The sequence below is a fragment of the Nicotiana tomentosiformis genome, chromosome 7, assembly GCF_000390325.3.
Source record: "Nicotiana tomentosiformis chromosome 7, ASM39032v3, whole genome shotgun sequence".
NCBI lineage: Eukaryota > Viridiplantae > Streptophyta > Magnoliopsida > Solanales > Solanaceae > Nicotiana > Nicotiana tomentosiformis.
In genome coordinates this window covers 130,306,896-130,317,658 of record NC_090818.1, presented here as the reverse complement: position 1 = coordinate 130,317,658, position 10,763 = coordinate 130,306,896, and the positions used below count along the sequence as shown (strand labels likewise).

The following is a 10,763-nucleotide window of genomic DNA, read 5'->3' as shown; positions in this document are numbered from 1 at the left end:
CTTCTCTATGCCAAATTGGGAAGACACATGGCATATGCTACAAAATGTGGATTACAATGCTTGCATAAAATTGAAACAACTACTGCCCTTCTGCCTCTGGGCCATCTGGCTCACTAGGAACTCTAATATCTTTGAAAAGAGGAAAAATTACATTAATATACACCAAACAATTGCAAAGGTTGTTGAATACCACCATATAGCAGACACATCAAGGTTTGTTAGAGTAACAACCACCTTATACTTAAAGTGGCAACCACCAGATAAAGGCTATTATAAGTTGAACATTGATGGGGTTGCATGCCTTAACACAGAGAAAGGGGGTATATGGAGCATTTTCAGAAACAGTAGGGGAGACTGGTCTTAGGCTTTATGAGGGGGCTCCCAAACACTGATAGTCTTAGGGAAGAACTCCAAACCCTATGGTTGGGGATATTTGGGGCTAAAAATAGGCCTATATTAAGGCTTGTCACCTATTGTGATTGACACTAACTCTGAAACGGTATTGGAAATGTTAAAAGAATGGCAACTTAACTCACAACCCCATAATTTCTGAATGCAGGTATCTGATGGAGCAGTTGGGGAACCCAGTCATAGGCCATAACTACATGGAGCATAATCAAGTGGTGGACCTCCTCGCAAAGGAAGGAGCTAAGAAGGAAGTTTTTGACAAGACCCAATTTTTGGCAGTTCCTTCGGTGTTTGCAAATGAAAGAGTGTAGGCAGACATCTTAGGAACTGGCTTTGAAAGGAAAATCAATGTTTGTAATAGGGTGACATTGGTAGACATTGATGACAATCAGCAAGGGACCTCATCCTTCCCTTATAGGAAACCAATGTTTGTAAATTTTGTAATAGGGGGACATTGTAAATGTTTATATATATAAGTATCGAATTAACCAAAAAAAAATATAGGATAAGGGTTCCACTTAAAGCATGCTTAAGCCCCGAAGCTCGGTGAAGTTCAGGTTGTGCACTTCGCCTATCGAATTAACCAAAAAAAATATAGGATAAGGGTTCCACTTAAAGCATGCTTAAGCCCCGAAGCTCGGTGAAGTTCAGGTTGTGCACTTCGCCTTGCCTAATTGGCGCTTTAGTGTAGGCGTCAAGCTATTAAACGCATGCGCACCTTCACCAATAGTTCTGCCTTTAAGGGCACAACATTATATATTTAGCTTAATTATAGTTTTGTTTTGGCCAAATAATTACTATTTGTGTTTAATTTACACTGTATATTAAATTATTTTTCTTCGCACTATTAAAATAGCTCTTTTCTGACCGAAGCATACTGACCAAACTCAAAAATTGACCAAGCCGGACGCAATAAGCAAAAAAAGAAGAAGAGTTCCAACTTGTTTGAAGAAAATTCAATTGATTTTTAGTGCACTTTATTCCGAGTGTAGATAACATAACGTAAAATGAATATCTAAATGTAATTTATTGCGACTTATAATCGCTATTGGCAAATGCCACTTATAAAGAATTGGTAAATATGACATATAAATTGCAATTGATAAACAAATGCGACTTATAAATTGCAGTTGCCAAATGCGACTTATATATCGCAGTCTCCGGATGAGACTTTAATAGCGCAAAAGTTCCTAGCAAGTGTCACTCACAATACTTCACTCTTCCTTTCTCCCTCTACTACGTCCTTCTCTTATCTGGACGAGCGAAGTAGGAAGATGCTTAACCTCAATGTCCTACAGAGAATCGCTATATACAAAAGTTATATCAAAAACTAAAGAGACCTATAGTATGTTTGGCCAAGCTTCTCCTCACCCCAAAAAAATCTCCCCCCCCCCCCCTCAAAAATCACTTTTTTTCAGTTTGAGGTGTTTGGCCAAGCATTTTTAGGGGGAAAAAAAGTGCTTCTAGGAAGAAGCAGAATCAATTTTAGAGAAGCAGAAAAAAGTAGCTTCTCCTTATACGCAGGAGCAGAAGCAGTTTTGACTTTTTTTCTTACCAAAAATACCCTTAGTAAAATATGGTATATATCAAAATAACCTTACTTATGTTAAACGTAATACTTAGAATTAGAGATTATATTAGTGAACTCTCCTAATGTATAAATATTTTTTTTTTATTTTTAAGATAACTTTCTAATATATGGTGACTTTTGAGATGAATGCTTTTATTATTGTTAAATAATTTTTTGATATATTTAAATCATCTTGAAAAAGTTAAAGTACTTTTTAATTTTATTTTCATGATTTACTTGAATAAAAAAAAATCAATTAATAATAAATATTTGAATTTATTTATTTATTTATATAATATTAACTATTAAATAAATCTCTTCATGTCCTTATTCGTAATTTGATATTTAAAAGCACTTTTTGAAAAGTTTGGCCAAACACAAATTATTGCTCAAAAGTGATTTTCAGATTAATTAGCCAAACACAAACTGCTTCTCTCTAAAAGTACCTTTTCGAAAAACACTTTTGAAAAAACTACTTTTCAAAATAAGCAGATTTTTCCAGCTTGGCCAAACATGCTACTAGACCAAAATATATTTTTGTACCTAGGGGTGTACATATGTCGGGTTGATTCGGATTTTTCAATTATCAAATTAAACCAATGGTGTCGGATTTTTAAATTTCAAACCAAACCAACAAAGTCGGGTTTTTCAATCTCGGTTTTTCTCTGATTTTTCGGGGTTTTTTCAGTAATGTCTTCATAGCATAAAATATGTAACTTGTGCTCCAAATATTTTTTAAGTCCTAGTAAAATACAACTATATAATATGTTCTCCAAGAAACTAACACAATAATATGATATAAATCATAGCATTACTAAAATATTCAATAACAAAGATAAAATAATAAAATTACATAAAACAAATATTGCTAATTAATAAGCCATAATAAAAATTAATATAATCTAAAAATACTATATAGGTCATGCTAAAATAAGTATAGCTAATAAGTACTAATACTAATTACATAACTAAGCACTAAAGAAAAAGATAAACTAAGTTATGCATTTTCATTATAAACCAATGTAAAACTAAAATAATTATCCAACACTATCATCATTCTTAGTATTGAATTGGATTTCTTTTGTTAGCATTAGTATTGATTTGAACTTTGTTTGAGTTACTATATTTATGGGTTATAAAATTTAATTTACCATTCAAGAATGTTTAGTCTAAACTTGAAATAATACGTTAAAACATAAAATGTGAAAAAGTTTAAGAAGTATTTATAAATTACATTACAATAAATATTTATATGTATAAAATATGTTTTAAAATTATATAAATGTACTATCGGGTTGGTTTGGTTTCGGTTTGACTTTTTTGAGTTAAAATTAAATCAAACCAATTATGGTCGGATTTTATTTTTCAATACCAAACCAAATCAAACCAAATCACATCGGATTTTTTTTCCGGTTTGACTCGAATTATCGGTTTGATACGGTTTATCGATTTTCTTTGTACACCGCTATCTGTACCAAAGTTACCCAACCATACATAAAAAAAAGTGCACGAAAAGGAGACTAGACACACTAGGATATTGTCACATGTACGAAATAATTTCTCGACCCTTTCAAATGTTCTCCTATTCCTCTGTTCCATATTACCCACATAAGAGTTAGCGGTGACATCCCACGTGCGCCCTGCCTGCGTCTTCTCTTCCTTCTTCTAAAAGCTCATTTGTATAGTGTTGCCTTTACTGTGCTCGGCATTACCCATTATTAGCTTATTCGTTCCAAATCAGACTGTTTGAGGAGTTCTGTGGCAGATTGTTCAGCTGGTATAACAAGCCAACCACTATTTCTAACTCTCAGTTGTCGCAATTTCCTTCGAAAGATGATGTCTCTGCCCTTAGTTATTCTTGAAATATCACCTTATATATTAAGGGTGGCAAGTGGGCCAGTCCGGGCCCGGGACTGGCCCGGGACCGCAGGCCTAGTGGGCCAGAACCGGTAGGACCGCTAGAGGTGGGCTTGGGCCGGTCTCGTGGGCCAGTTCTTGCCTTTGAACCGTTAGAACCGGGACCTGGACCGGACCGGTCCCTTGGCGGACCAAACGGGCCCAACGGTAATTTTTTTTTAAAAAATAGCTGTTTGGCTATTTAAAAAAATAACCGTTGGGCTTTAAAAAATAGCCGTTGGATATTTAGAAAATAGCCATTTAACCCCCCAACTTTGTTTAAACCCCAAACTTTTTATAATTACACATTTTTCCTATTTTCAACTATAAATACCCCCTCATTCTTTCATTTTTCTTACAAAATCAATATCAATCTATCACAATCTCTCTCTAATTTTCTTCTATACTTGCTACTATTGCTTACTTTATTCCAAAAAATAGTAAAAAAATATTGAGGTTGTTATAATTTGTGAAAAAACTGTGAAGTTGGTGAATTGAAGTCTTAAAGTCTTCAACGATAATCAATTTTCAACAAGTTGTTCGTCAATTTGGTAAACTCGTTCCCACTCTTAAGTCTTAATATTATAGTTTTTGTTTGTTTTATTATTTGCTATTACTTGATTAATTAAGACGTTTTCCTTAAAAAAATATTTTTGGTAAAAATAAGAAAAAGGAAAAATCCAAGAGTGGCGAATCTAGTGGTACTGCTATTCCTCCTCCCGTGCCCCCAGCTCCCCGAACCAAAACCCATATCCGTCTTACACCTATATTATGTAACTTATATTTTGGCACATCTTGATTAGTTTCTTTTTCTTCTCAATGGTGATATTAGCACATTGTTGTGCTCATTCCATAGGGGGGAGGAATACTAAGAAAGATATTGCCATATTTTTTTAATACTATAATAAAATTACAAGGCATTGCTTTGAATATCTCTTTACAATATTTTTGTCTTTAAATTTGAATTAAAAAATTTAGGTCACAATTCTATAATAAATTTTGTCTCTAATTTCTATTTAATTTTTTTTTAAAAAAGCATTTTTTAGCCGTTGGGCCCACTTAGCCCACGAGCTTGGCCCGTTTAGCCCGGGACCATGAGTTTGTGGGCCCGCTCCCGGGCCAGTTTCTAAAAAAGATCGTTTAGCCCGGGATCGCTAAGCCCGTTTATTTAAGGACCGGCCGCGGCCCACAGACCGGCCCACTTGATCCGTTTAGAGCCCGGACCGACCCACATGCCACTCGTGTTACATATAGAAGCTAGTATTCTTCTTGTGATGAAAAGAAAATGGAGATGATAAATAAAACCAATAAATTTCAGTTTGTAACTGAAACAATCCATTACAAGAAAGCTGAAGACTACACTTTGATAAGACCAAGTGCTAGTTGATGCAGGTGCAACCAAGATAGTACTAATTAGGAACTGATATCAGAAGACTGAAATTACTTATTATTGTAACAACAAAAGTATACGGAATTCTTAATATATTTTGCCAGTAACTGGTGAACTTTTTCACGTTATTTTTAAATGACAAATTCCTGCTCACCCAAATTCATTTGTTCGCATGGTGGTAAGGTGGAGAATTTTCAAATAGTAATTTTTACTTAATAGCAAGTACTAGTACCTCTGCACTTCTCTGGATGTATGTGAGCATTAGGCAAACAACAACAACAACAAATTCTGTGAAATATTGTCTGTGGAGAATAGTGTACGCAGAATAGTGTACCCCGAGAATGATTTCTTTTTTATGGCTTAAGAAGCATGGAGAGAGAGGGATAATCTCTTTGAAAAGGACAGAGCCGCTTGGCCGCTACTTACACATCGTGTTCCGGATTGATGAAATATTGATTTTCTTTACTATTAAAAAAATTAAGTTTGACCACTATTCTAAGTTGGATAATACATTCCTATTCATAATTAGGCAGAATCAAATAAAAATTCAAGTTGGTTTAGAAAATCAAATTAATTAGGTCTCCTGTTCCTATTTAGACAAAATTTCCTATTCCTAATCATGCCGAAACAAAAACAACGCTATTTTGGCTAGAACTGCACCTAGTTCTTTTTTATTCACTAGGACTGTGTAGGCAATCTGAATGTAATATAAACAGATACAAAGAAAGTAAAACAGTGAAGACATCCTTTTATGCCAACTCTGTGGTAAGACAAAGATACTATCTATTTAAATAATTTCAAGTAAAAGTTTAACTGATTGATCATGAATTTCTCACGAGAGACAGTGCAGGTTTCGCTCATACAATGCTAAAGTCGGAATGCATTACACAAAGTGTATAAATTCTACATACTACATCTCATTCACATCAACAAATCGATCAGAGGGGGGAAAAAACCCAAAGAAACCAGAAAATAAAGGTTACAACAGCAAAAAAATTCGGAACTTACTGGTGGAACTTAAAAGGGTACGAGGAATTACCATAAAATGCGAATGAAACAACTTCATTGTGGTGGTTCCAAAAAAGAGGTAACGTTATCAGACATGTATAAGAGAAAAATTATCTGAAAATTAGCGGAATATCAGATTATAAGTTAATGATCACCACCCCTATATGGCGTCATAGGTTTAAAGCTACAAAAGCAAGCAAACTTCACAGAGGACCAACTACCCTGGGTCGCTGCTTTCATCAACCTCGTAAACTCGCAATTGACTCCAAAATATTTATTAATAGCTTCAATGCAAACATAGAAGCTCCTACTCTGCCCTAGCCCAACAAAGGTAATTTTTCAATTCATAATCCAAGCAAGAAATTCTAACACAGATAAACTATGGTAATTGGCATGTTCCCTTACATTAACAAAAGATGGCCGGACAAGGAAACCTGCTAAATCCAGTAGAGGTTACTACTCCATAACTGCAACTCCTCCAGCAGCTTTGATCTTTTCTATTATTTCATTAGCCTCCTCTTTTGTTACTCCTTGCTTAAGTATAGCAGGCACTTTTTCAACCAGGTCCTTGGCTTCCTTCAAACCAAGACTCGTGAAGGATCGAACCTCTTTGATCACCTTGATTTTTGCAGCTGCATCAAATTTCTCCAACTTGACATCAAATGCTGTTTTCTCAGCCTTCTTCTCCTCAGCCTTTGCCGGTCCACCACCTGCTCCTCCCATTGCACCCAAATCCATGCCTTCTACTGAAATTTGTTTCAAATTAGGATGCCTTAGTATCTCCCTGAGTGTAGGGCCAATTTGTCTACGCTCTTCTGGGGCTAAAGCAGCAATACGTTCAGCAAGCTGAATTATCTTGTCTGATGGTGGGGCCCTAGGGCCATAAGGATCATAGGAAGCAGGATATTTGTATCTTTTGGGCTTGGCGTTGGGATCTCTAGGAACAAAATCAGGTTGAAATGAACGAGATTGGAGAGGCCCAATAATTTCACGAAGAGATGTACAAGCATGGATCCGTCTTAACCGTGCAATGAGCTTCATGCTTAAGAAGTCACTCTGCAAGCAATGATATGCAGATGATGCTAGCTTGATCACAATTTCATATGCGTGTTGTGCCAATTTGGACTTCAACCACTTGGTTAAGTTTGTGTGTTACACTCTTACCTTGAAAAGAAAAAATAGACAGTCAGCTAGTCTAATAGAAATGAAAAATATAGTTCATGATCTCGGTAAACTAAGAGAAGGTTATGACAATAGTTTTTGCCAATGCCCATATAATATCAGCTATCAATACAAACAGACACCTTAATTTCCCAGAAACTAATGCCGTTAACAAAACTTCCTAACGTTTATAAGTAGTAATGAAGTAGGTGACACAATTTAGATTAACACAAACGTTAGTATATTCTAGACACACCAAAGATGGATAACAGGCCAATTGACATCTTCAATAATAAAATTACATAACATTTTAACTTACTAGAAAACGATCTATGAAACATGTAGAGATAACCACTATTATGACAAAGAATGTACAAGACCGAAACTAAAGAGACAATCTCCTCTTAGTATCTATAGACATGCAAAACACAAAGTCCTTGGCAAGAAAGCTATAAATTAATACCTGAATATCAAAGGCAGATAGCTAATATTCTTCTTTCAAACCATTCTACAAAAAAAAAAAAAAAAAAAAAAAAATCTTCTTTCAAAGCTGTCATTTTTCGATACAATCCTAAGAAAAACAAAATCACCTTCACCTCAATACGGGTCGGGTATATGAATTATCTAAATCCATTGCTCTTTATTTTGATTTACATTTCTAAAAAGAAGCAATCGTAAAGCTTCTTTCTTACGTCAATACGTGTGCCCAACCAATTAATCTGTTATGCTTACTCCACAACAAGGTTCAAGGACCTGGACATTACTCTAAGTCTCTAACTTAGTAAGTATTCACAAAGAACTAAAAAATGCTAAAGCTTGAGGCTTTTCAAGTAGCACGGAGATCCAATTCAAAAGGTCGCATTTCAGGAGAGAGATGATGAGGGGACTTACGACTCAAAAATTCTCCGGAGAAAGAGATCGCCGCCGTGAGTGATTGGGGGAGAGAGAGAGAGCTGAGAGCAAAGTTCACTGCCGGCGGAGGTGCGTCGTCGACTGGCCCAAGAAGACGGCGACTATTTGAATTTAGGGCTAGTGGAAAATAAGAATTTGGGTCCGAAATTTGGGCTGAAAGTTCGATAATATCATCAAATGAACAACGGAAGAAATCGGAAAATAGCCACTTTTAACCTTGCTATTAGAGTGTGGCCAACATTTAAAGGGAAAGGGTCTAAAATTGTCCCATTACTATACTATATTATTTACTATATTGTTTACTTCTGCCACTGATTATACTATTCGTCCAATCTAGCCCTAATCGTTAATAAACTTTTAAAAATTGCCCCTAACCCTAACGGATTTACACTGTGGCAGCTGACCCACTCCATTTTTTCCATGTCAGCTGGCAAGTCACACGACCCCACCAAAGTAAAATCCCACAAACTCCTTTACATCCTCAATTGACGAAGTGACACCCGACCTCTCAATTAAAATGCCACACAAGAGTCCATGTCACTAGTTTAATTATAAATAACTATACCCACTTAAATTTAATCATCCACTTAAATCTATTATTCTCCATTAATAAATCACCAATGTTGAAACATTAATGTTCTAAGAGGTATCACAATTCAAGACCTTCAATATATCAACAATGGTTTTCCTGACAAATTTAACCACCGAACTCTTCAAAAGCAATGGCTATTTTGTTTGAGCTCAAAAGGTGATTTTCACTTAGTTTTTAATCTTCAAAACACCACAAATTCTTAAATCTCATAATTGGATTTTCATGCCAAACTTCATGAGAAATTCATGGGGAACATCTCCCAGAGAGCCCGAAAGAGGAAGAAACCAGGAGCTCGACTTATTTTGGCAACGATGGTCGATGAAGCATTGGCGAGCTCATCATTTAGGTTACAAGGAATAGATGCATCTGATTCATTATCTCTGTCGTGTCATTCAAGTAAATTAACAATGGTGAGAACCTCGAAACCCACTATAGTGTGTTCTTTGGGTATCGAAAAATTAAAATTCACAATTCGATTTGTTGATTATATATGGAGGAAATCAGTTGTGTGTTGTTGTTTGGAGCTTAAAATCATGAATCAAGCATTAATTTCGTGGATGTAAGTGAAGAACAAATTTGTACTCCATTTTTTGGGTTGCCGAAATTTGAAGTTGAAAAAAAACTCAAGAATCTGAAATTCTTGCTTGTTTCCTAATGAAATTGAGTGGAAAAAATAAAAATTAGAACTTGAAACGGAAAGAATAACACCGATGTTTATAGATTTGGAAAAAAATCACCATTGAAGGATTTGTAAGAATGCTTGAGAACATAAAATGGGTATTCTAATTTACTGAAGTTTAAGCAAAGTGTTAGCTGGAATTTGTTGAGAAATGTTGAGAAGTCATGGTTGCAACTTGAGTCAGTTTGATGAAAAACTTGACCTAGTTTGGATTGAAAAATTTGAAGCAAAGATGAAGAACTCATGGAAGAAGAAAAGTAGGAGCCCGAGGGGCGTGGGGTTGGGGGGATATGTTTTAATTTTTTTTATTGAGTAAATAAGTGAATATTAAAACAGTGACATGGACGCTTATGTGGCATTTGATTGAGGGGTTGGGTGCCACGGTGGATAGTCGTTGTGGTGGGGTCGTGTGACTTGGTAGCTGACATGGAAAAAATGGAGTGGGTCAGCTGCCAAAATTTAGATCCGTTAAGGTTAGGGGCAATTTTTAAAAGTTTATTAACGGTAAGGACTAAATTGAACGAATAGTATAACGAGTGGCAGAAGTAAACAATATAGTATAGTAAATGTGCAATTTTAGACCTTTTCCTATATTTTAAAGGCTATTAGCATTTAGCCAATTTTCTAAATGGTTATCACTTTTTGAGCCTATTAAATGTTAATAGCTTTTTGAATATTGATTAAATTCTAATAGCAAGGGCTAAAAGTTGCTATTTTTATATCTAAGGGAAATAATATTATATATCCACTCTAGATGTATATTATATATGAAAAATATACAAATTTTATATATTTTTGCGACTACCGAATATAAATAGTTTTAACCCCGAGTTAAAAATGATCTTTGCCCTAATATCTATCGTTCAGTTGGACGCATGGAAGCCGTTTGCTACATGATAATCATCATAAATTCTGAATTTATGGCCAATTTCTAATTATACGACATCTAAAAACCCACACAAATATTAAGGTTTGAAATTTGTTTTATTTAAATGGTTCGAAGTGGTAGATAAAGTTTTTTTAAAAACTTTTTTATTAGCACACTGACACATAACATTTTCGATAGCCTATATTTCCTTTTCATGATGTAGAAAATGTATTTTCTTTCATTTCAACAAAAAAAGTACTTTCTTTTTATGATGTAAAA

General features: G+C 35.0%; 1 protein-coding gene across 2 annotated transcripts; it reads right to left on the bottom strand.

Annotated features, from left to right (window-relative positions):
* Window positions 1-6,371: 6,371 nt before the first annotated feature.
* On the bottom strand, window positions 6,372-8,584 carry LOC104095742 (uncharacterized). Of its 2 annotated transcripts, XM_070179763.1 has the most exons (3): window positions 8,325-8,462; window positions 7,897-7,941; window positions 6,372-7,436 (listed from the first exon to the last, which is right to left on the bottom strand). In XM_070179763.1, the coding sequence occupies exon 3, from the start codon at window positions 7,311-7,313 to the stop codon at window positions 6,729-6,731; it is 585 nt and encodes a 194-aa protein (XP_070035864.1). In that variant the 5' UTR covers window positions 7,314-7,436; window positions 7,897-7,941; window positions 8,325-8,462; the 3' UTR covers window positions 6,372-6,728. The 2 variants fall into 2 exon arrangements, with proteins under 2 accessions (XP_070035864.1, XP_009600228.1); XM_009601933.4 differs by lacking the exon at window positions 7,897-7,941 and having other exon boundaries at window positions 8,325-8,584.
* Window positions 8,585-10,763: the final 2,179 nt, after the last annotated feature.

Bases quoted from the DNA above. Each gene is read 5' to 3' on its own strand.
- LOC104095742 (XM_009601933.4), bottom strand. From the start codon at position 7,313: ATGAAGCTCATTGCACGGTTAAGACGGATCCATGCTTGTACATCTCTT.